General features: G+C 34.1%; 11 protein-coding genes across 11 annotated transcripts; 4 read left to right on the top strand and 7 right to left on the bottom strand.

The window, feature by feature from the left end:
- Positions 1–32: 32 nt before the first annotated feature.
- On the bottom strand, positions 33–1,555 carry BX664DRAFT_320496 (trimethyllysine dioxygenase). The gene is made up of 2 exons (XM_051543134.1): positions 745–1,555; positions 33–643 (listed from the first exon to the last, which is right to left on the bottom strand). The coding sequence occupies exons 1-2, from the start codon at positions 1,467–1,469 to the stop codon at positions 112–114; spliced, it is 1,257 nt and encodes a 418-aa protein (XP_051404717.1). The 5' UTR covers positions 1,470–1,555; the 3' UTR covers positions 33–111.
- Positions 1,556–2,274: 719 nt separating this feature from the next.
- BX664DRAFT_13760 (uncharacterized protein) lies at positions 2,275–3,625 on the top strand. The gene has a single exon (XM_051539838.1). The coding sequence runs from the start codon at positions 2,286–2,288 to the stop codon at positions 3,225–3,227; it is 942 nt and encodes a 313-aa protein (XP_051404716.1). The 5' UTR covers positions 2,275–2,285; the 3' UTR covers positions 3,228–3,625.
- On the top strand, positions 3,325–4,376 carry BX664DRAFT_320493 (uncharacterized protein). Its single transcript, XM_051543133.1, has 3 exons — positions 3,325–3,564; positions 3,648–3,716; positions 3,847–4,376. The coding sequence occupies exons 2-3, from the start codon at positions 3,704–3,706 to the stop codon at positions 4,125–4,127; spliced, it is 294 nt and encodes a 97-aa protein (XP_051404715.1). The 5' UTR covers positions 3,325–3,564; positions 3,648–3,703; the 3' UTR covers positions 4,128–4,376.
- A 446-nt stretch (positions 4,377–4,822) lies between these two features.
- Positions 4,823–5,944, bottom strand: BX664DRAFT_13746 (uncharacterized protein; the record flags this gene model as incomplete). Its single annotated transcript, XM_051539837.1, has 3 exons — positions 4,823–5,650; positions 5,710–5,798; positions 5,864–5,944. Coding segments are annotated over 3 exons (717 nt in total), but the record flags the coding sequence as incomplete, so codon positions are not given.
- Positions 5,945–6,275: 331 nt separating this feature from the next.
- On the bottom strand, positions 6,276–7,417 carry BX664DRAFT_320490 (uncharacterized protein). The gene is made up of 4 exons (XM_051543132.1): positions 6,960–7,417; positions 6,795–6,898; positions 6,656–6,721; positions 6,276–6,592 (listed from the first exon to the last, which is right to left on the bottom strand). Exons 1-4 carry the CDS (start codon positions 7,348–7,350, stop codon positions 6,341–6,343), a joined length of 813 nt encoding a protein of 270 aa, XP_051404713.1. The 5' UTR covers positions 7,351–7,417; the 3' UTR covers positions 6,276–6,340.
- Positions 7,418–7,535: 118 nt separating this feature from the next.
- BX664DRAFT_320488 (uncharacterized protein) lies at positions 7,536–9,104 on the bottom strand. The gene has a single exon (XM_051543131.1). The coding sequence runs from the start codon at positions 9,095–9,097 to the stop codon at positions 7,601–7,603; it is 1,497 nt and encodes a 498-aa protein (XP_051404712.1). The 5' UTR covers positions 9,098–9,104; the 3' UTR covers positions 7,536–7,600.
- A 329-nt stretch (positions 9,105–9,433) lies between these two features.
- On the top strand, positions 9,434–11,183 carry BX664DRAFT_289074 (peptidase C13 family-domain-containing protein). The gene is made up of 6 exons (XM_051541818.1): positions 9,434–9,628; positions 9,706–9,967; positions 10,042–10,216; positions 10,280–10,508; positions 10,594–10,671; positions 10,743–11,183. Exons 1-6 carry the CDS (start codon positions 9,503–9,505, stop codon positions 11,025–11,027), a joined length of 1,155 nt encoding a protein of 384 aa, XP_051404711.1. The 5' UTR covers positions 9,434–9,502; the 3' UTR covers positions 11,028–11,183.
- An 18-nt stretch (positions 11,184–11,201) lies between these two features.
- Positions 11,202–13,761, bottom strand: BX664DRAFT_320486 (uncharacterized protein). Its single transcript, XM_051543130.1, has 12 exons — positions 13,639–13,761; positions 13,504–13,569; positions 13,317–13,428; positions 13,182–13,245; positions 12,972–13,114; positions 12,829–12,914; positions 12,609–12,737; positions 12,373–12,550; positions 11,883–12,274; positions 11,726–11,804; positions 11,563–11,640; positions 11,202–11,462 (listed from the first exon to the last, which is right to left on the bottom strand). Exons 1-12 carry the CDS (start codon positions 13,707–13,709, stop codon positions 11,298–11,300), a joined length of 1,563 nt encoding a protein of 520 aa, XP_051404710.1. The 5' UTR covers positions 13,710–13,761; the 3' UTR covers positions 11,202–11,297.
- A 116-nt stretch (positions 13,762–13,877) lies between these two features.
- Positions 13,878–14,187, bottom strand: BX664DRAFT_320484 (uncharacterized protein; the record flags this gene model as incomplete). The annotated part of the gene is made up of 1 exon (XM_051543129.1): positions 13,878–14,187. The coding sequence occupies exon 1, from the start codon at positions 14,165–14,167 to the stop codon at positions 13,880–13,882; it is 288 nt and encodes a 95-aa protein (XP_051404709.1). The 5' UTR covers positions 14,168–14,187.
- A 2,707-nt stretch (positions 14,188–16,894) lies between these two features.
- Positions 16,895–19,095, top strand: BX664DRAFT_320481 (uncharacterized protein; the record flags this gene model as incomplete). Its single annotated transcript, XM_051543128.1, has 1 exon — positions 16,895–19,095. A coding segment is annotated over exon 1 (1,850 nt), but the record flags the coding sequence as incomplete, so codon positions are not given.
- Positions 19,096–20,914: 1,819 nt separating this feature from the next.
- On the bottom strand, positions 20,915–22,311 carry BX664DRAFT_381739 (uncharacterized protein). Its single transcript, XM_051548991.1, has 3 exons — positions 22,171–22,311; positions 21,209–21,774; positions 20,915–21,137 (listed from the first exon to the last, which is right to left on the bottom strand). The coding sequence occupies exons 1-3, from the start codon at positions 22,203–22,205 to the stop codon at positions 20,959–20,961; spliced, it is 780 nt and encodes a 259-aa protein (XP_051404707.1). The 5' UTR covers positions 22,206–22,311; the 3' UTR covers positions 20,915–20,958.
- Positions 22,312–24,460: the final 2,149 nt, after the last annotated feature.

The raw sequence follows: 24,460 nt of genomic DNA, 5'->3' as shown, positions 1-24,460 counted from the left end.
AATAATCACAACAAAAGAGATTACCGAAAAAAGACAGAGAGAAAGAAAGGATTTATTGGGAAACAAAAATCAAAAGTAGATAAAAAAAAAAATACAGTATAAGTATCTAAACTACAAAACGCGGTTCTTTTCGTTGGTGGAGAGTCGTAAGGTTCTTGCACGCGACTTATAATCATCCCAAGGGAAATAAGCACCACAGATGCGACGATGGCCAGTGAAGGCGGAACGACCATGCAACACACGCCAATTATCAAACGTCACCACGCGGCCAGGAGGTAAAGGATCCCAATATTCGTTTGTCTTGTCCGTCAAGAGTTTTTGCCATGAGAATAATGCATCATAGAAACGATCCAGTTCGGTAGGTGAAAGATGATTCAATGTGGATCGATCATCATTGTTGTACCTGATTTGATAAAGATCTCCCGTCAATGGGTCATGATTGAGGATCGGATAAGCACGTGGAGTCGGTACAATCAATACATTTTCATCGCCTGCTGAATGTGTGGGAATACGTGTAGTCGTCAATGTCGCATAGGCTTCTGGATCCTTGATTTTGAGTTGTTCTGCTACTGCAAATCCATCCACAAATAGTGAATCACCACCTTGACCTTGAAATTCTAATTTATGGAACATCTGCAATCCACTTCCATGTATTTAAAAAAATAAAATAGAAAAAAAAAAAAAGGATTCAGTCTTTTTTTTTTTCTATTTTATTTTTTATTTTTTTTTATTTTTTTTTTTTACCTTGGTTCAGTAAAATAAGTATTGTCAGTATGAGCACCCAGAGCCAATTGAGTATATGCAGTATCAGCATGAGCCAAATCAGCGGTAAAGGACCACATACCTTTGGAATAATGGGTTTCTCGAAGGAAACAAAGTCGTCTTGCCAAAGTCTCGGTGGCTTCCAAAGTTGTAGGTACATCTTCCACAAAAGCAATACCATCTCTTTCTAAACGATGTAACCATTCCGTAACACCTTGTTTTGTTTCCATGACTTGTTCAAATGTCAATCGATCAGTCAAGGAAGAAGATAACAATGTATCAGCTTGCCACAATCGTTGTTGTTCCGTAGGCGCCAAAGCATCTTTCCAGACTTGTTCATTGATTTGATGACCATGAGTAGAGATCCAGTCGTGAGCATAATGACTCTTATGTCCGTCAGGCCAGACAACATGTAAACCATCCTCCCAAGTGACAGAACTCGGTCGAATGTCCCTGTCAAGTCCAAATGTGTTGACAAGTCGTTGTCGCGTCACTGAATGGTAGCAACTTGGGCAACGGCAATGATCTCGTAACCAAAAGTAAGGTAAGGAGTATGTTGTCTTCCCTTTATTGTTTTCGATAGGTAACGTGATATCTAGTTGACGGGCATGGTGGGTAATAGCTGCACTGTAATATCTTTTTGATAAAACATGAGTTCTTTTGGATAGAAAGCTTGATACTTCTCGAGAAAATATGGTAGAAAACATAAAGACAGAAAAAAGAAAAGAAAAGAAAAAAAGGAAAAGAAAAGAAAAGAAAAGAAAAGAAAAAGAAACAGAGAGATGGTGTTCACCTCACTTGAGAAAGCCAGCGGTGAATAAATTTTGAGCTTGATGTAGATGAGGGGAACTTTTTTTAACTTTCCATGCCTTTTGATTATCATCCTTTGTCATTCTCACGCTCTTTTTTTTTTTTTTTTTTTTCTTTTCGCTACTCTACAAGGTAATTTTATCAACTAACTTAAACAAAACCTCCAGGTATTCATAGGATCCTAAAACAGAATTGGTATGGATGGTCATTTCAGTAATAGATGGTAAACAAATCAATGTTAAAGCCAATCAATTGAAGATTTTTTATATCATAATTATATGTCACATGAAATAAAAAAAAAAGGCGGTAGCAGGACTGCTTGTACTACATGATCCTTTTTTTTTCTTTAACATAATGATGATGATGATTTTCCTGTATAAAAGAATAAATCAAAAAAAAATCCCATCATTCTAGATCACTTTTATAAATATGAATGAACTCAGGTTTTTTGTTTTAAAAGATGATCTTCTATCAACTATGTATTCTTTTTTTTCGTTTACTTATCAGAAAAAAAAAAATGAAATGAAATAAAAAGTTCCAGTAGCAATTCAACAAAAAGCTAAACCCATGTTGGCTCCCACATCGGCCAATAGGACCATTTTTTCAATCCCAGGTGGAGGGGGAAAAAAAAATGCTTAAATTACAATTTGCTTTTTTTTTTTGATTTCCTTTTTTTTTTTTTTTACTTTTTGTTTTCTTTTTCATACATTGTCATGGCACCTCGATTGACCAATATTATTGATACTCATATTCACTTTTGGCATCCAGACAAAGTCAAGATTCCTTGGATGAAGGGAACACCGTTTGAAACAACCAAGGATGCAGAAGAATATAGTCAACAAGTGCAACGCATAGGGGTTCAACAAGGAATCTATGTGGAAACGGATGTAGATGCTCGACATGGTTTGGTGGAAGCAGCTTGGATTCGAGATTATGTAGATAATTATCGTCCACGACAAGATGGAAAGATGGCCAGCGCGTCGTTTGGTGGCATTACAGGTGTGGTTGCGTTTGCACCCGTGGATCAAGGGGAACACGTGCGATCTTATTTACAATTGTTACAACGCTTGGTGGGCAAGACACTTTTACGAGGAGTGCGGTACTTGTTACAAGATGCAACTTTGGATCCAAGACGCATGGTATCTCCAGACTTTGTACAAGGGGTACGTATCCTAGGTGAAGAAGAATTCAAGTTGATGTTTGAAATGGTGATTGATTGTCATCGTTGCCCTGAACAATTTCCAGCTTTGATTGAATTAGTGTCTTTATGTCCTGATGTGTCTTTTGTTTTGGATCATATGGGAAAGCCTCCTTGTCAAAGTATACCTGGTAGTGTGGATTTTGATCGATGGGCAAGTTGCATGAAACAATTGGCACAATATCCAAATGTAGTGATGTGTAAGGTATCAGGCCTGATTACGGAATTGGAAGGGGGATCTCCGACGGCAAAACAATTGGGCCCTTTTGTCCAAGTAGCTAAGGATGTGTTTGGTATTGATCGACTCTGTTTTGGTGGTGATTGGCCTATCTGTGATAGTGGTGGTTCATGGCAAATTTGGGTGGATGTCTTACAAGAAATTGTTCAAGCATGGAGTCCTGAGGAACAAATCAAGTTGTTTATTACCAATGCTCAACGGTGTTACCAACTAGTTTAAATACCCGAACCTTAGTGTAGTATATAAAGACGGTAGTACCCCACCTTTTTTTTTTTTTTTATCTTTTTTTTCCTTTCTTCTTTATCTCTTTCTTTTTTTTTTTTTTTTAGTTATTCCATTTATATACCAATTTGAAAATAAAGGATTACAATGATATCATCTTCATCTTTATCTATTCCAACATTAAAGGTATCAATGAATGGATATAATTTATAGATAATATTAATATGATTTTTGAAGAATCCCACGACAGATTGGTTACCTACGCCAAATTCATCTTACTGTCATTCTATTGCATCTAAAGATTCCAAAGTCTCATCCTATAATCGACCAACAGGTAAATAAATAAATCATGATCTAATTGAAAATTGGATGATCTCCTCAAATGTTTTCATCTCTTTTTTTTTTTTTTCTATGCAGAACATTTGACTTTTTCTAAGTTACAAGTACCCAAACATTATGGATCCATTTTAAGTATGCCATTATCTGGTAAGTTCTAACAAAACAAAAACAAGAAAAAAAAAGATCTACCAAGTTGAAATTCAGGAGTGAACGATTTATTTATTTATGTTTTTCCATTTGGAATTTCCGTCTTTTTTTTTTTTTTTTTTTTTGTTAGATGATACATCCATTGATGAAGCACCGCCTACGCCACCTCATACTACCATCAGCCCCAATGATGATGATGAGGGATTATATTTATTATGGACACATCAACTCTTACGTGAACAAGGTTTCCGCCCAAGTAGGTCCTATTGTCAAAACACTGAAGATGATGATGATGAAAGTAGTCAATCTGAATCCATTTTATCCAATCATGCAATCAATCCTCCTTTCAAACCCATGAATAATCCTTTTTCCATTACTTCTTTTCTATCTTGTTTTTGTCCCTCCTCATAACCCATTCTCCTTTCTTTTTTTTTTTTTTTTGTTATCTTTATCTTCTCCCGTTCCATCGGAGTTGGCACTTTGTATATGATTTTTTCATTTTATATCTTTGTACTCATCTATCTACTTTCTATGACTTTTCCCTTATATGGCCTTGACTCGGTTCAATGATGCCGGAGACCCAATCATCCATCTAGAATATACCTCGTATCACATACTCATCATCGTCACGCTTCCCTTATTATTATTATTATTATTATTTATACAATAAAGAAATCCTTTCTTTTCATCTTTATGCAAACTATGTTTTGGCTAATGAGTCACGCGACCTCACGTTACAGAATCAACAATGGAAATTCACATCTTTGTGTGTACACTATTTTTTTTTTTTTTTAAAAAAAAAAAAAAAAGACTCAGTTAACTAAACTCACTCATATGCTCTTGTTAGCCAATCGGAGCTATCAAATCAACGAATGATGATGCCATGTATATGCTAACTGGTGCAAAAAAAAAAAAAAGAGGGAGACAATCGGTTCATGACAGACGATTTATAGTATCATTTTAGGATTTATTCAAGTTTCCTTGTATCAATACAACATCATCGATAAAGAAAGAAAAAGATAGATAGATTGTTCTCGTCAAAACAATACAATATTAAAAATAGCCGAAAATGAATAGATGGAAATTTTTAATCAAATAAGCATCTAAAAAAAAACATACAACTATATAAAGAGAACTAATCTATAATAAGGCACCAAAGAAGGAGAGAAGACTTGAGATGATCAAACCAGGCAAAGACAAAGACAAGGCAAAGGCATCATTCTTCTTTTTATTTGGATTGGTCAATTGGATATCACTTGTGTCAACAATGGTTGCATTCAAATTAGTAGGTGCTTCCACAGCCACTTGACCTTCCTTGTATCCACCCGAACCATATGAATGTTTATCAGCAACGGCCTTGTCAGAAGTGGAAGCTAAAAAAAAAAAATTATTTTCCCTCATCATCTTTATTTTCTGTTGACTTACATTCTTTATAAGGTGATTTGTCACGTAAACAACCATCAAGACGTACCATGGTATAACCAGCTTCATTGATGGCATTGACAATATCATAAATTGCTTGCCAAGACCCAGTATCAGGAATATCATATTGAACGGAGATAAAGCTACCCTTGGAATCATAAGTATCCAACTGTTTTGAAAATGTAGACCGGTATAATTCAGCAATACCCTTTGGATTACCCTTGAAGTTATAATCCTGTGTATCTAGATTGTATGCTACCAATGTATAACCCATACCACGGATGATATGTTCCAAACGATAATCCTCCGGAGTAGTATAGTGTAATCGCACGTATTTAGGAGACACGCCAATCAATGTTTCTACAATCTTGGCGGTATTGGCCACATCTTGTCGAATTTCTTGATCAGTCAAACCTTCAGAAGAATCTCCAGGAGCTCGATAGGTCATACCAATCAAGTGACCATCATTGTAAGCCCGTTGTAAAATCATGGCATATTGTTGCGTGTATAACCTATCATCCATAAAAAGTAAATGATGAGTTATTTTTTTTTTTTTTTTTTTTTGGTTTACCAGGATGCATTGACAAAAAAGTTGGCTTTGGCTTGTGCTGCTTTCAAACCATTCAATACTTTGGCTGTGACATCGCTAGGTCCTTCGTTCTTGTTTTTTTTAAAAAAAAAAAATAGAGTGAATGTTGGACCAATGGGAATGTGTTGTTACTTACATAAGTGACGGCAATTTGGCCAGAACCAGCACAGGCTGTCGCTTGAGGTGCAGGACCAGTAGTGGCTACAGATGAAGTGGGATGATTCCAAATAGGTAATGGCATAGAATCATCAGCCAACACCACGTTTGATAAGGCGACAAAAACGAATACTAATAATAGGGATGAGATTTCTGTTTAATATTTTTGTTTCATCTTACCTGCAACTAATAATAATTTGATCATGTTTTTGCAGCAGAATGAAAATCAAGAAATAAAACCACGATAAAAAAAAAGATTGAAAAAAAAAGAGTTTTCTTGATTTATAACCAAATGGTGAATTTCAAAATAATTTTTGTTGCAACCGTTCAAATAAAGACAAAATAAGAAACCAAAGATCAGAAAAATAATCCGATAAAAATAGACAATAACAAAATGATGAAAAGGAAGGTTTTTTATATGTATATAATAATATATGGGTAAATACAAAGTGAATATCTACATTAAAGTCCGTAATACAATCTTGGCCCGTTCCAATTTCACATTGTCAACCAAATTCGTAGAGTCAGTTTGTTGTGGTTGATTCACCTCTTCTGTCACAGGTGCTGCATATGATGCTGACGCCAATAACTTTTCCGCATCGAAATCATCATCGTCGTCATATCCAGGATAAGTTGCTGTAGTAGATGTTACTGGCTGTGTTGATGCTTTGGTGTCTTGACAAATATCTTGTGCTTCTTTCAATGTTTTCTGTATACATAATAAAAAATGAATGAACGATTTTGAATCTTTTTTTTTTTACTATTTATTTACCTCTCGACTCATTCCCATCAAGTCTTTTAGATATAAAACAAGTCGATCAAAATCTTCATTTGGTATCTACAAAAAAAAAAAAAAATCAATCAATCAATAGACGAATTCTTGTAACAGATATATAACGGGAATGGCTTACCGCTTCAGAGTCATAGATATGTTGTAAAAGCCATGATTGTTGAATTTTGGAGAACTTCCACTGAGATCGATCATTTACAAATGTTTTCAAGTAAGTTAAAGATTCTAACAAAAAAAAAAAAATCATGCATTTCAATAACCGCCTTTCTCATCTATCTTTCTTTACCTTGACGTTTCTTATCTGATGGTCCTTGAAGATGAAGAGTCCCCTTTTTCTTTTTTTCTTTGATCTGCTTTGGTTTCTTGCCATTGTTCTTTTTCTCGTCATTGTCGTCGTCATCTTGTGATTTTCGTTTGTTATCGTTTGTTTCTTCCACTTCACCATCATCGTCAAAAGAGACATGAACCGCTGCCTTGGCTCCCTTTATTAAAGCGTCTTGTGCTGCTTTCTTGGCTGTCAAGGATTGTAACAAGGCCATGCCTGTAGTTCTAGTTTGGTTATCCTGTTTTTTGATCTTGTTGTACGCCTTGCTTTTGGATACATTGGTTTTCTTGAATGTCGTTTTCTTTTCCTTTTGTTGTTTGTTTGCCGTTGAAGGTACTTCTATAGCCACCATATTGATAATAATAATAATAATAAACTTGTGTGCAAATAGAAAAAAAAAAGATAATAATAAAAAAAAAAGTTAAGGAAGAAAAAAAGAATAGAAAAGTTCCCAAAAAAAAAAATCCATGTGGCTTTTTGACGGGCAAGTAATAGACAATAGCATTCAACTCCCGCAATCGATGCTGCCTTACGCATAAAAGTACAACTAGTCGTTTTTTTTATTATTGATATACATAAAAAAAAAAATACACTAAACTAATCTACCACATACTTTGACCTTCCAATAATTCCCTGTGTTGTTCCAATACAATAGATACTACAGAGAATGGTGATGATTGTCTTGCCTTGGAGCAGTAATCCTTGATCGATTCTTCAGTGATGACAGTATGGTTGAAAGCATCTTGAATATCACTGGAATAAGAACCAAGTAACGAATCCGATTCATAGTAGCCACGCACTAACTTGATATGTCGAGCTTTTGGGAAAAGTAATTGTAGATCATCTAGGAACGAGATAGGTGTTTGTTCAGGTAAATCATGTAACACCAGATAACGGACATGAGATGATGATGCGTTGTTTACATCAACAAGTTTTTCCTTTTGTTGTAAATCATGACGAACAGATAAAAGATGTTGAACTACAGGCATAGATACACTAAGATGTTGTAATTGAGGAGCGCTGATGATCAAATCATACAAAGATCGTGGTGAAGGAAAGGATGTTGGTGATGATGATGATGGTGCCAAAATATCATGTCGATAAGAAGTGATTTCTTTTTCATTCGATGCTAATGATGATGATGATGTGGTCATATGTTGATGGAGCCAATGACAATGAGCGATATCTAAATATTTCCAATAACGGTGATCCAGTCGTCTCAGGGTTTCCAAAGAGATAGAAGTATAAGCCAAACCAAGCCATGTTAAATGGATACAATAACGAGCAAGTATATCCAAACTAGCAGAAGAGAGGTGTCGACAAGCACTGATATCCAACTCTGTAATATGAATGGTCCGGAACTTGGCAATACCAGTTAGAGCTTCATCCGTCAAGGAGGTATGTTTTAAGGATAAGGAACTGAGATGATCACAATGGTATGCTAACTGACTCACACCATGATTCACTCGAGTACCATCCAAACGTACTAAGCGTAGTTGAGGTAACGATGTTGCTAGTTTCACCAGTAAAGGATCGGTCAGGTGTTCGACATAAGAGAGATCAAGCGACGTCAATTGTTGCCATTGCCAATGGTTGGGTGGAAGTGACGCAGAAGAAAAAAAAGTGGCGCGTGACATATTGAGGTGACTGAGGTTATTAGTATATTGAACGAGCGTACGGAAAAAGTCCTTGGGTACTCGTTCATATAATGATTCTTCCATGGGTGTTAGATAAAGTTCTCGAATAGCTTGTCGTGTTGAAGGTCGCATGTCGGGAAGACGTTGAAGGAATCGTTGGAAGAGGGTTAGAGCATCATGCATACTATCATTATGGAAACTCGGTCGTTTCCAAACATAACGTTGAATATAAGGGTCTATAGATCGACAGACCAGTTGAAGTTGATGTAAATCCCTAGTCGGTATATAAGGAAGTAAAATTGGTAATACTTTAATGAGACGACGTAGTATAATGTATTGTTGGAGATTGCTGCTTTTTGGTAATATTGGAGATGATACTGTAGGTTGCCAGTGGTATTGAGTCGGTGAAACAGAGACTGATAATTGTTCAAACATGGTTGTGATATTGTTTGGAGACTGCATGGTATAGAGGAGAAAGAAAGAAAATAAAAAAAAAGAAAAAAAAAAAAGAAAAAAAAAATCTACTGAAAATAAAAAATTATACTTTAACAATCTGCGCAGCCATCATTTTTTTTTTTTTTTTTGGGAGGACAAGAACTTTTTTACTGATTCTTATCAAATGGATCCATTTTATTTTTATTTTATTTTATTTTTCCATTTTATAATGAAAAAGAGTTTCTATTATAATTATCGATGAAAATGGACACTAGTACAAACTATAGGATTGTTATGAGTTGCATTGAGCTGGTGTTCAATCTCCGTAATAGCCAATTTTTTTTTTCTCTGTACGCTTTTTTTCTCCCCTCTTTTTTTTTTTTTTTTCTCCTCCCTCTATATTATTAAAATAATAGATTAATATATTCCGTAATGAAACTATATTGTCTTCTTTTTCTTTTATCACTATGTTTTCAATTATATGCTTGTGATTCTAAACAAGATCAAGTAGAAGGTTTTTTTAGTCAAAGTGGACATACAAACAATTGGGCTGTTTTGGTAAATAATTTACATATTAAAAAAACAAATATCCATCTTTTATATTTCAAACTTATTATTTTTTTTTTTTTTTGTAGGTATGTACTTCTCGATTTTGGTTTAACTATCGACATATTGCCAATACATTATCCATGTATCGTACTGTCAAAAGACTTGGGATTCCAGATTCTAATATCATTTTGATGCTTGCCGATGATGTGTCATGTAACCCTCGAAATACCTATCCTGCTACTGTATATAATAATGCTGCTCGGTTTTTGGATCTATATGGGGAAAATGTAGAAGTGGATTATCGTGGTTATGAAGTTACTGTAGAGAACTTTATCAGAATGTTAACAGGTAAAGAAACAAAAAAAAACAAAAAAAAGATAAGGGTTAAGATAGATTTACTCACCTTTTTTTTTTCCTTATAGGACGTGTATCACCAGATACACCTAGATCCAAACGACTTTTATCCGATGATAGATCTAATATCTTTGTATATATGACTGGTCATGGTGGTGATGAATTTTTGAAATTCCAAGATGCAGAGGAAATTAGTGCATATGATTTAGCCGATGCTTTTAAACAAATGTCTGAAAAGAATAGGTAAAATTTTAACTATAACAAAAAAAAAATATGTATATATTCTAACTATTGTATGTATCATAGATACAATGAAATCTTTTTTATGATTGATACATGTCAAGCAAATACCATGTATAAAAGGATTGATTCGCCAAATATCTTGGCCACTGGAAGCAGCAAACTTGGTGAAAGTTCCTATTCTCATCATATTGATTATGATATTGGTGTAGCGGTGATTGATAGCTTTACTTATTATAACTTGGAATTTTTAGAAAAAGTCGATATGACAAGTGATGCGACATTGCAAGATTTGGTAAATATACATGAATTAGATATTGATTTTTTTTTTTTGGAGACACATAATCTTAATATGTCTTTTTTTTTTCTTTCTTTCTTAGTTTCAAACTTATGATCCTGTCAAGATTGCCTCTGAACCTGGGATTAGATCTGATTTATTCCATCGTCCCTTGGATAAGGTAAGAAATTTGAATTTATCATATAGAATAATTGATGAATTCAACGTTTGCCTTTTTTTTTTTTGGAATAGGTTAAAGTGACGGACTTTTTTGGTAATGTACAAAATGTAGAATTGACTCGACAAAGGTATCCTCTTATTGAAGAAGATGACAACATTTCATTGACATATAACGACTCGACCACCTTTGATACGCCTGCAAATCCTATTCAATTGGAACCAACGATTCGTCATTCGTTCAAAGTTCAACAACGACCACAATCTCTCTCTTGGTACATTTCCAATCCTGCGTCTCTGTTTGGTGGTTTAGTGACAATAATATTAGGCTATTTTATATCCAAATCATTGACTATTTAGTTTTTTTTTTCTTTCCCACTATTCACTTTCTTATCTTTTTTTTTCTATTTGTATATACCTCTGAAAGTGATACACGCCATTTTTTTTTTTTTTTTGTACTGCTTTTTTTTAATGAATGTACTTCAATTCAATAAACATGCTCTTTTTTTGTACACATTTTTTTGATTGTTTTTTTTTTTTTCTAAATGTTGACAAAGACTGCCGAAACTACATAGAGGAATAAAAGATAATAATAGAAGGAGGATAATTTTATTCAATAAATATGATGATTTAAGATATAGATCCAAAAGTTGTATTATGTGAGAAAGGTGTTGTTCTATTTGATTCTAAACTATCAATATAATCTTCCATTTTGGATTCAAATGAAAAGGGATCCGTAAAGAATAAAGATACAAACGACCGTCGACGTTGAAACTCTTGATCTTGATCATGATACTATGTAACATAAAAAAAAGGCAATGATACATATAAGATTGTTTGATACATTGAATGAGTGAGATCACTGGTCACTGTTTTCATTTCTTTTTTTTCTTACCTGATCTTCCAATTGATTAGTTTCATCTTCAAGGTCATGTATTGTTGATTCCAATATCCATTGTAGTTCATCATAGGTCTAAAAAAAAGCATTAGAATGAATGAAAAATTGTGCCTTTTTTATTATTATTGGGTTTTTTTTCTTGAATAGGATCCTCTTTTACCTTTGGTTTCAATTCCAGTTTTTCCCTTGATGTCGCTTCACCAAACAATGATTTTGCCAATTCATGTTTGGATTGATCACTAGCAAACGTAAAAAACAAAAAAAATAATAATAATAAGATTTAGTATATGAGATATATTTCACATGTAACAGCTTACATTAGTCGAATAGCATCCAGATTGTCATTTGTATCTTCAGACCATTTTGTGTGCCATTTCTTTTCATACGCCACCACATCCTCAATCGCTTGAATAATTTGATCATTGGTTGCATCCATGTAATTCTTCTTGGGATCCAGCATTACCATATTATAACGATGCTGCTGTTGTTGAAAAGTGGTCAAACATTTCTTGATTTCTAACATCACAGGATCCTCATCATATTGATGTCGAAATTGGACAGATCGATCTTGATTTTTTTGTTCCTTTTGTAGGTCCAATTGATAAGCGAGTAGAGCATGATAATAAGAAAGAAGGTATTTTCTTTCCACTTGATAGCTATAAATCATCAATTGTTGTGTTGACCTTTGTCGTAATATGCTATGATATATCTAAAATCTCGGAACAGAAATGAATGAATGGAAATGATAACATTGACTATTTACTTTTATATATATATATATATATATATATATATTTATATATTTACCTTTTTGAGCTGTAAATTTGTTTGATATAACTGTTGGTTTACTTTTCTTTGTTGAGAAGCCATCAAAGGTGATCGTATACGTAAGCCACCTAATTGATGAATATGTGATGGTATTTGTAATTTCGTTTGTGCTTGTCGATGTTGTCTGATTTCCATTTCACAATTCGCCGTAGTGGATCTATTGAGAAATAAGATATGATTCCTGTGATTTCTATCATCTTTCTTTTTTCACTTACTTGAGTATAGGAATGATTTGTGGTAAACTATTCATCCTTCGTAGTTCCTTTTCCAAAACCTCTACCCTAGCTTGATATCCTTTCTTTTGAGATCTTGCTTGTACATATCGTTTTTCCAAAGCATCATGACTATAATAAAAAAAAAAAAAAGAAAAGTCGAGATAATGATGGTAATTAAATATATGTATGAATACGCGTAAAAACCAAATGAATCACTTACGCTATTACCAATTGTTCGATATTCGCTACATCTTCTAAATGATTCTTGTCAACATCCTTTTCTCTAGATACATTGATAGTTGATTCCTATTTTAATGACGGTAAATGAAACTATAGATATTTGGATTTTTTTTTTCTTCATACCTGAGAATTGACATTAATAATAGATGAATGAGGTCCATGTTGTATCGCTTTTAATTGAAGATTCAGAGCAGTTGCCAATGCATCCCCAGTTTCCAATACTTGATTCAAATCCCGTTGATTTTCATGCAATTGACCAAGACATCCTAATCGATAATTAAGCATTATAAGCAGATGAACTGATATAACAAACCATCGCTCTTTTTCTTATACCTTTTTGATTTTGGACGAATCTATCAGTCACTCTGTCAATGGATGCTATCAAGAGTTGACGATGCTTAAAATAGAAAATGTTAGTTAATTAGTGAAGCTAAATTGTTTTCAAACATACAGTGTATCTATATTTACCTTTTTCTGTCGTTGTTTTGTTTTAGCTTGTTGAGTATCCAATGAAAGTTTCAACGTCTCTAACGAATTAGTAAGACTAGTCAAGGTCATTTCCAAATCTGTACATGTTTGCCTGAATATCAAAAACAAAGAGTCAGAATGGATTAGTTCGCGTTATTTTAGAAATATTCCTTTTTTTTTATCTTACTTGAGTTTTGAATAAGATTGTTCTAGTACTGAAGAATAAAGAGCTGTCTTGTTGGGTGGAGTTTGTCTACAATACAAAGTATAGAATCAATCAATCAAGTTTACTGATCACCCTGTCTGTATCTGTTTTTCTTACCTTGTATTAATAGCTTCTCTTTCCCATTCGTCTTCCCATGTATCCAGTTTACGTTTATTCACACTATCCATGGTCAATAACTGCCAAATAAAATAAAAGACAAAAGAAAAAGACAAAAAAAAAAAAAGAAGTGCTATGAATGGACCAAGCTATTTCACCCCCAAAAGACAAAAAAAAAAAAAAAAAAAAAAAAAAAAAAAAACGGCGTTTAAAAAAAGAATTGATGAGTGATCACTTACAATTAAAAATTTCCAACTGGCACAAGGCAAAGTGAACATATCCACAACCATTCCAGGATGAAATATGTTACAAAAAGAGGAGTTGATGTATAACCACAAGATATTGTTTCCAGAAGGGGGTGCACAAAATTCAGTTGCTGAGTCATATTCAAGAGGAAGAAGAGGAGCGACGGAAAGGAGACGGCACAGAACCATATAACTCTTTGTTGTAATCCAGATATAATCATGTTCATTGATGCGTTGGCATCCCGTGATCTTGCAATACACCCAAACATTCGGGATTCACACATGTGATTGTTCCAAGATTAAGCTTGCCTAATTGTTTGCTAGGGTGGTTCACAACCTGGTGACAAAAAGCAGTATAACTTCGTGGTTCGATATATTCGTCAGTGATGAATACTTTTGATTTCTGTTCAATAGCGGCGATGACATCGAGATGACTATGTTGTAGGAAGCCTTTGATTCTTGAACCTGTTCCATGACCGGCAGCACCATAGAAAAATTTGAGATCGATGTTGTTGTTGATGGTAGAAGTGGCAGCAGAGTGATGATGGTGTATCCTATCCCGATGAAACTTCATAACATGGTTTAGACCTTGTTTCTTCATTCTTGGTTGTGATCGTCGTTGCACCATTTTCCTTGATAAAATGAATGAAGCTTGTTGGCATTTTCCCGTTGTTTCTACGATTAAAAAAAAAAAGAAAGAGCCAATATTTAACCATACAGCTCGCCAATCATCATCATAAATTAATTACTCTTTTTGTTTTTACCTTGACTTTTTTGATTCAGCTATCTTTTCCTTTTTGTACTTGGTACTGCTTTCTTCTTCTTTGTTTGGCGAGAGGTGGCATCGTAAAAGGACATAGAATGCTTTTCCCAAAATGTAATCAGCCAACGTGCCTTCATACATGACTTTGATATTAGTGGAGTATTGGGTGACGTATGGATTCATGATTGAGCTGATTCCAGGAGACGATGGCGTGTAATTGTAGCATGTTTCATATCATCACGGTTGAAATCAAAGAAACCAGAACGTTGGGTTTGTGAGGAGGGCACTGGAACGGACGAGGAAGATGAAGGGTCCGAAAGAGTTGTTGATGTTGGTTGTTGAGTGGATGTACTGAATGTACTGGATGTGACTGAAGTAAGCATCTGTTGTTAAGTGATTGCTGGAATAGAGATCCGAATATTTTCGGTCATCGATGGAATCATTTCTAAGCATCTTGTTTTTCAGATCACTTGAAGATGGAGCCACTGTCAAAGGACTATACATAGTGTTTCTTTGCGCTTTTTCACATTATTTGATGTCAAAGGTAGTAACGGCACGCTGTTGTGGATGTTCTATTATAATGATCATAATAATAATAACAGTAAAAAAAAAAAAAAAAAGAATATACGTAAGCAAAAAAAAGAAAATGGAAAAAACGCAGTAAAAAAAAGGAAAAGGAAAAGAAAGAAAGACAAAAAAAAAATGCATCAGAAAAAAGAGCACAGACATAAGACGGAGATGAAATTTCTAAATTAGGTTACTCCACCCCTTATTTGATGAAGAGTTTAATATATACAAGATAACAGTTAGATTGTTTACGAAAAAAAAAAAAAAAAAAAGGTTTCTAAGGTAGTCTTTTTTTTTTTTTTTGATGCATAATAATAAATCTAGAAATGAAATGGATGGTGTTCAATTTCTTATATTTTGTTTAAATATGATATATTGAGTGTATGATCTTTGTTTGATTTATGATCTTCTCGACTGTATTTTGATTCATATACTATTTATACGTTATTGCATCAATATTCGAAACACATGTGAGTAAACAAAAAAAAAGAAAACATTGTCTTATCTGCTGACATTGGATATTAGGTTCCACATATTTCATTTTTGACATTTTAGATTTTCTTCCATGGATTTATTTATTTTTATTTGACTCAAATATAATAATGATATCGTAAGTACGCTAAAAAATAAATAAAAATACTATTTAAATAACCTGGATCTCATCATCCATCATCACTTCATCATCATGAATATTATTTTCATTCAGTCAATAATCAAGTCTATGATTCATATATAGGGAGAGCGATATCATCAATAACATTCTTAAAACTGACGTATTCTTTCATTTAACAGTACCTTCTTATCAATATCCAGATACGGCCATCCATGTTGAGTCAATCGAATCGGCTTAGTTGCTTGTATTATCGTAAACTTGCTGGTGTGTAATACATCATTCTACAATAAAAAAAGAACTATTAGTAAACATTATACCCTGTAATATAGATGATTACTTACAGATCAAAAAGCTTTGGGTCATAATTTGATCTTGTCAGATACTATTTCATGAAATGTAAGCATAAAAGCAATATGTACACGTTTGTTGATTACAGGAGAGCGGAAAACAACGATATACAAGTAACAAATATTCATTCAATTTCACCATAGACTTTCAAGCTTGATGAGTAGAATCAATACACCAATCCACGAATTCTTCAAGTAGCTATAATAATGAAATATAAATACAATTGACCTTTTTTATTAATTTGTTTTCTATAAAAGACTTACTTTTTTTGCCGTTATGAGTATCATCTTATGTACAACGTGCAGGGTAATATAATTCCTGTTGTTCAAATATTCCATCCACACTAGTATGATATCCTTTGTAGATTTGTTCAAAGTCACCAGAGTTGTCCTTGTTATAAATTCAGTTATTGAACCATTGGAAAAGATATGCTTTGTGAATTTGGCCTTGCAATCGACTTTGTAGGTGGCTTGCCCAGTTTACGCTTCATTGCTGTTGTAGTTATTGGTGTCAATGTAGATGATGATAGTGTGCTTGGTAATGAAGTTGACGATGACGAAAAACTGGCCACGTCCTAGAAGTGATTTAATTGCTGACGATACAAGAAAGAAAAGAAAGAGGGAAGAGATTGTGACAAGCACCCACAAAAAATAAAAATGCGGGATTACAAAACTAAACTTTTTTTTTTCTTCGTTTTCTTCTCTGCTTCTTCTTAATTCAAACTGTATTTTTTTTTTCTTTATACAAATATATAAATATTATATATTATATTTTTTGGCTGAAACCAATCACAAACATTTCTTTATTTGGATAGTATACTACGTTTACGACGGTCATCACACGTATAATCAACATATAATACAAGCATGGAGACACCCATAGAAGTTTTAAGGATTGAACAAACTGTAGTATCCAAAGAACTTAGCCGGTTTCGTGCTTGTGATCCCACCAGTCGAAGTTTTTATTGTCGGGAATGGGCTCAATATATATACAAAAAGCATTTTGTTTGGAATGCCAAAACACAAGAAGATATGCAAGCCGTACAACCTAGTTCTGGTTTGATGTCCACTGGTCATTATAATATTTGTATGTTACAACCACCTTCTGAAGCAAAACGAAAGGAACGATCTCCCAAATTATCCGAGCAGTTTGAAAAGTTATTAGAACAAAAGTCAACCATGGAAGAGGACGATAATACTGACGATACGGCAGCAAAACCTACTCCTACATTGACACAAGATATCATTCAAGCATGTATTTTATGGCAATCTTTACCCAGTAGTCTTTCTGGTTTACCTTCCATCTTTGAACCTGTACAATTCAATCCTTTTCCTGACCATATTCCTTTGGATGATGATCTCAAAGCACCTGCACAATTATTAGATCCTCTTATTATTGAACGACAGGCTTTATGTTTACCATCTGAAGGGTTTCATTTACTCAAAAACTTGACAGGCGACATCTTACTCTCACATACACAACCTACATGTTTACATGTCAAACCTGACGATCCTTCACCGGCTGATTTAGAAATGGAACGACAAATGTTGAATGACGACTTGCAAACAATCACCTCTCAAGTCTTGGCAGCAATGGATAAACGACTTATGGTATCATGGCAACCTTTATTGGATTTTTTACGGCAATTAGGGCATTTGGAGGAACAACGGAATACTTTGATGGGTCAACAATGTCAAGCGACTGTAGATGACTTTGTGAAACAACAAAATCTGACTACTTTTGCAATAGTTTGGCAACAACAACAACAACAACAATCTACTTCTACAACAACCATGATCAATACAATAAAAATGGTGGATACCTATTTGGATGATATGATTCGTCATGTCCAATTATTTTTGAATGATTTCGTAGTACCTCGACTGGAAAAGATTGGACAACTCATTCAAGATCTGTGGGATTTGGTAGGACCAACGATTCAACACATGGCGGAACGAATGGCAACACATGAAGAACGGGATAAGGGTAATGCTGAAAATTGCAAGGCGGTATCTCAGTCACTTAAGGGATTACACTCTACAAAGGAAGTGGATGAAGCAATTGATCGAATTCAACATGCTATGGCGGATCGCGTGGATGATTATATCAACAGTGTTCAAGAATTGAAGAAATCGTACAATTTGATGGATGATCTGGAAACAAATGGAACGATAAAGGTGATTTTTGAAAAGATTCAACAAAAGGACTTTAGGAAAAAGGTGAAACGATTAGAATCTGGCTATACTTCTCTACGGCAATTCTTTCGATACGAAGTCACTCAAAAGATCTTTCCCGAAACTCTGTTTTGCAAGTTTAGTTTGGTTTGTTTGGGTGCGCTGATGCAAGAAGGTGAAGTGATGGAGGCCATGATCATCGAAACTGAGGTTAAGCGGTTTATTGAAACTCATCGTCCATTGGTCAAGCGTCGACAATCCATTGTATTACAATATGAAGAAGGTGTACAAGTTGGCAGGCGCGAATTAGCAGGTATTTTGGGTAAATTGTTTCTCAAGGAAGGTATGCGTATCCAAGGTGAAAATTTAGCTCTGAAACGACAAGCTATGTTACTGAAGTCAATGGGTGGCGAAGGACAAAACAACAACAACAACAACAATGAAAATGGAAAATCGGATGGATCAAGCAAGAAGAAAAAGAAGAACAAGAATAAGAAGAAAAAAGCTTTGACGGCATTGTCATCATCTGTATTGGAGAATGAAGAGGACGAACAGGACAACAATGAACCAACAGAAGCAACAAAAGTAGAAGAATCATCATCAGGAGCTGTGTTATCGACTTCAACATCTACTTCATCATCAGCAACTATTACAACACCTTCATCACCTCCTTTACAACTTCCTCCACCATTACCAACCTCAGCATCTTTACAACAACAACAACAACAACAACAACAACAACAACAAGTATCATCAACACCCAAAAAGAAGAATAAGATACTCACCATCCCACCTTCACCAGCATCTACATATGTACCTCCACCTCCACCATCATCATCCTCTTCACCAACGAAATCCAACAACAGTCCTACCACGAAATCCAACAAGGCTATACGAACACCCAATAGGACACCTTCAGCTATATCATCTGCTATAAAGAAGACGAATCATATACCCAGTAACACCAACGTTATAGTCGACAAGACGAAGAAATTAGAATCATCCTCAACATCGACATCGTCATCACCATCAACACCACCTGCAGCAACAATACCAGCATCATCCACAACAACAACAGCAGTGGCAGCATCACCATCAAAACCTTCATCACCACCAAAACCTTCACCACCGTCAAAACCTTCACCACCGTCAAAACCTTCATCACCGTCAAAGCCTTCATCACCATCAAAACCTTCATCACCATCAAAACCTTCATCACCGTCAAAACCTTCATCACCATCAAAACCTTCGTCATCATCATCATCAAAACCTTCATCACCACAACCAGCAGTAGTATCATCACCAAGCATGTCAAGCTCATCGCCAGCAAAAGTACCATCACCAATGTCCGATGATCAATCAACGAATGGCAAGGATGATGCGGTAAAAGAAGGAGAAGATTGGATGGCGATGGTGCAACAATTACAGCAAGATCGACAGCAATTAGAAAAGCAAATGAAGAGTCTTCAGCAGGATATGACGACGATGCAACAGCAGTATATGGATAAGATCAAAGAACAACAGCAACAAACATGGCAATGGTATGAACAACAACAAGTGGAAAAGAAAGAAATGCAGCTATATATTCAACAATTGGAATTACAATTGAAGCAATATTCTCCTCAAATTTTGGATACTTCACGTATACCCATGAATCATTCTCCATTATTATCAAACTCATCCATGTTTGTTTCACAACAACAGCAACAGCAACAGCGACAACAACAACAACAACAACAGCAACAACATTGGTTAACGGCGGGATTTGGCAATCAAGATTTATTTGCTGGTTATCGACAAGAAATGCAATCTTCAACTGGTTACCATCATCCTCCTCCTTTTTAGAAATTAGATTCTTTTTTTTTTTTTTTTTGTTTTGTTTTGTTTGTTACCAAAAATTTTTTTTTTGAAAATAAAGATGATTCCTTTTTTTTTTTTTTCTGTCTTTTATATATATATATATATATATTTGATTTGATCTTTCCAATATATGCATCGGATGTTCAATCAATGAGTGGCGCACCAGTCTTCTTTATTTTAATGCCCCTAGATGCAAGGTAACAACGTGATAAAAAAGAGTTCAAGATTCGTTCTTTATTTCCAAATGTTATATACAAACTATAGTAGAGAAGGGGGAGGAAAAATAATAATAAAAATAAAAAAAATAAAAGAAAAAAAAACTTCAGGGGTTTCAAGGGGGGGAAGAGAAGGGGCGTGTAGATGGGGAAGGATGATGAACGGACATAAAAAAAAAAAAAAGAGAATATAAAAAGAATACTAAAAAAAAAAAAAAAAATAGAAAGAGTTGATGAGGGTATGAGATTCAAGTAAAGAAAAGAATGTTGATGATGGATGAATCAATAAAAATGAAAGATGTCGTGAAGTGAGAAAAGAGTAAAAAATAAGGGGGGAGATCAATATGCAGGTGGAATTCGTTTGGTGATACACTGTAAATTTATCCAGTTCCCTTTCTTGGCAAAGGATAAAAACAACATGTTTCAAAAACAGACAAAAAGAGGGAGCCAGCATCGAGAGAGAAAGAGAGAGAGAGAGAGAGAGAGACAAAGAGAAAATATAAATCATCCATCAACAACATTGAATTTCCATGCTTCAGCAAACTTGAGGTTGAAGTTGTTGTTGTTGTTGTAGTAAAAGGTTTTGTCGTTTTAAAGAATCCACTTGTTGACGTAACTGCTTGTTTTCATTTTCAATCTTATCCAATTGTTCCACCAAGTTTTCAGCATGTTTCTTGTGGTCACTGACTTGTTGTTCCAAAGTAGTGATATATTCTAATTCATCATAATAAACAAAAACATCAATTAATTCCATTCAATCATCTTTTTATTATTATTATTATTACCTTTTCTTCGTACTCGGAAATTGCGAGCAGAGATCTTGTTTCGTAATTGTCGTCGTTCTTTGGGTGTTAACTTTTTGATATCAATTCCATCTGATTCAGCATAGGCCTCCAAAGATCCAATTTCATCTACTAAAGAGTCACGCCTTGATGAGCCACCACTAGTTTTCTTGATATCTTTCACTTTTGTTTCTTCTTCATTCATGGGAGAGACATTGTTGAGTGATGATGATAAGGAAGATAAAGTGGTTGAATCAGATAAAGAGGTATTTTTGTTGTTGTTGTTGTTATTGTTGTTAGATGACGACAAGACATTGTTTGTAGTAGTATTGGATGTATCACTTAACATAGGAGGCTTCATCAAGGATTCAGGTGAAACAGTATCAGGTAAATTGTTGTTGTTACCAAATAAACTTGTATCCGCCAAATGTGCGGTAAGATGTGAAGTAGAAGATGGTTGTTCATCTAAGCTGGTTGAATTAGTTGATGCAGAAGAGTCATTGGTACAAGATGAAGAAGTAGAATCAGTAGTAGATGTAGTTTGTTGTTGTAAAGGTGAAGAAGACCGACTATTATTATTGTTGTTATTATTGTTGTTATTGCCGTTGGTGCTGTTATCGCTGTTACTGTTATTACTGTTGTTGTTGTTACTGTTGTTCAATTGAGCAGCACGTAAAGCAAGTTGATGTTTAGCCAATTCAATGAGTTGTTTGATTTGTTCCGTGGTGGGAAAAGTTAAAGGAGGAGGAGGAGTAGTAGTCGCCGCAGCAAGAGCCGCTGCTGCTGAGCAAGAAGTAGCCGAAGTATTGACAACAGGAGAAGGTGCTTGAAGAAGTAAAGGTGGTGTAGAAGAAGCTTGTTCTAATTTTGGTGATAATAAATCAGTTGAAAGATAATGATTAAAGTCAACATAATCATTAGGAAATAAATCCATAGGTTCACTTTTGATGGAATGAGAATCCAACCAATCCATATCAACGATATCTTCAAAGCTCATCATTTTGAAAGAGAGAGATATTCAATAATAATAATAATAGTAGTAGTAGTAGTAGTAATATATATATCTATATATATATATATATATAAGTGAATACGTTGAATAAAATAAAAAGAAAGAAAAACGAAGGAAAAAAAAAAAAAGGAAAAGAGGGAGAAAGAAAAAAAAAGAGAGAAGCTGATTAATGAAAATTTTGAGTTTCATTGCGACCCACCACTTGTTCCTCATCCCCCCTCCCCCCAAAGAGTCACACTGCACAAAAAAAAAAAAAAAAAAATTCACACCAAACCCAACCATTATTGGGGGCTTCTTCCCTGTTTGATTGGACCTCCGCCTTAGCCGTTGGCCACTCTCCCCCTATCATTTATTTCTTTGTCTTTCTAGGACTTTCTCTACAACTTCAAGGAATAATCCCTTATCAAAATAAATAAATAGAATATATAAAACATCAATAAATGGGCGTTTATTTATATAACGAAAAATGAAAAAAAAATATTGTTTATATATATATATAAGACCAGGGACCTAAAAAAGATGACAGAAATCTCATGATCTAACTGAATGACTGACTGACTTATATTAACAAAAAAGGTATCATCATGATGTTGTTATTATATGATTTTCTTTGTTTCTTTTTTTTTTTTTTTTTTATTTATATTTTTATTTTTGTTTTTTTTTTGGGGGGGGGGGATAAAACAATCCATTATTACTCCGCTCGGTCTCTACTCTTTTGCCTGGCCCTTCTCGGTCTTTCTTTCTATTGAAATACGTTTTTATCCAAATCAAGAGATCCTCATGACATCATTTACCTTTCTGGTTATGCAATGAGTGAAATTGACTTCTTTAATCAACCGAATTAAAAAATTTCATGCTTTTTCTACTTCTTTTTTTTTTCTTTTTCCTTCCAAATAAGTGGCGCTATCATCCTCATCACCATGGCAATCAATCTCCGTCTACTATTTTACTCGAAATCTATTTAGAAAAAAGAAAAAAAAGAACCGTTATCAATCAAAGAGAAGAGCACGGTAAACCAATGAAATTTTCTGGTATTAAAATAGACCAAGTTGAACAATGATGATCGCATGAATTAGTGATCAAGACCGGTTAAAGCTTCATCATCATAGTGTGGTGCCTTTTTGTTGTGTTCAGTGACTAGCTGATGATCTTCTTTATTCATTCATCTATCGTTCCTTATCATTATGATCATGTTATTTACTCAATATAATACAACATTCGTAAAAGGAAAAATTTCTATCGGTCGGCTGGATTATTTTATAATAGAAATATATTCAGCCAATAAAAAACAAAGATTCAATTGTCAAGATAAGTGATGTAAAAAAAAAAAAAAAAAGAAAGGGAAAGTTTATTGATAAAAAAAAAAAACATTATATATAAAAATGAATCATAAAAAAAAGAGATGATACACTAAATACATTCAAAGAAATTGTGTTCAGTATGTAACAACTCCTTTTCTTCCAGGCAAATGATCAAAGAAAGAAATAGTTTACAAGTATATACTTGGGAGATCCTTGTTCAACGTTATCGCGTACATGCCAATCATCAAATAAAAACCTAATTGAAAGAAAAATGGGTACATAAGTATCAACCTTAAATTGAGAGATAAGATCAATAACAAGACTGAACCTGTTTTTGTTGGTTTTACAAGGGCACCAAAGTCATCCTGCATCTAAGAAAAAAAAAAAAGAAGAAGAGTAAATGAGTCTATCATCGAAATCACTGATTCATTGCCATTCATACTCATGATAGCACCATCCTTTCCCCTGTCATCAATCCAGCTTGTTCCAATTTGAAAAGAAGAAGAGAATTTGCTTTCGGTTGATACTATGGAAGATAATGTGAGAATACACTTTATTCTATAATACTGCATATTAACTATAACATATAAATTCTATTTCATTTTTTCTACCTGTTCAACTTGATTCTTTCCTTTTCAGTATTTACTAAAAACTGTCAAGTACCTTGATTGCGTAAAATAAAGAGAATGCATTCAAACATAAAAATAAAAATTATATCTTGAAGATGGGATCAATTACATTGACGTGCAACAAGGTAGTTGTAATAAAATAAAAAAAAATTTATTGAACAAAAAGTATAACCATTAAAGACTACTAACTGATATAGTAAGAATTCAATACAAAGAAAGGAAAGAAAAGAAAGGAAAGGAAAAGTTATTTGCATATCAAAAAGACAAAGGAAGAAAACGGACTTTGAAAATCACTATGTTCATCGTCTATGCT

This window comes from Halteromyces radiatus, assembly GCF_025201355.1.
Source record: "Halteromyces radiatus strain CBS 162.75 chromosome Unknown BX664scaffold_1, whole genome shotgun sequence".
NCBI lineage: Eukaryota > Fungi > Mucoromycota > Mucoromycetes > Mucorales > Cunninghamellaceae > Halteromyces > Halteromyces radiatus.
Note: the sequence above shows the minus strand (reverse complement) of the source record. Positions and strands in the feature narration are given on the sequence as shown.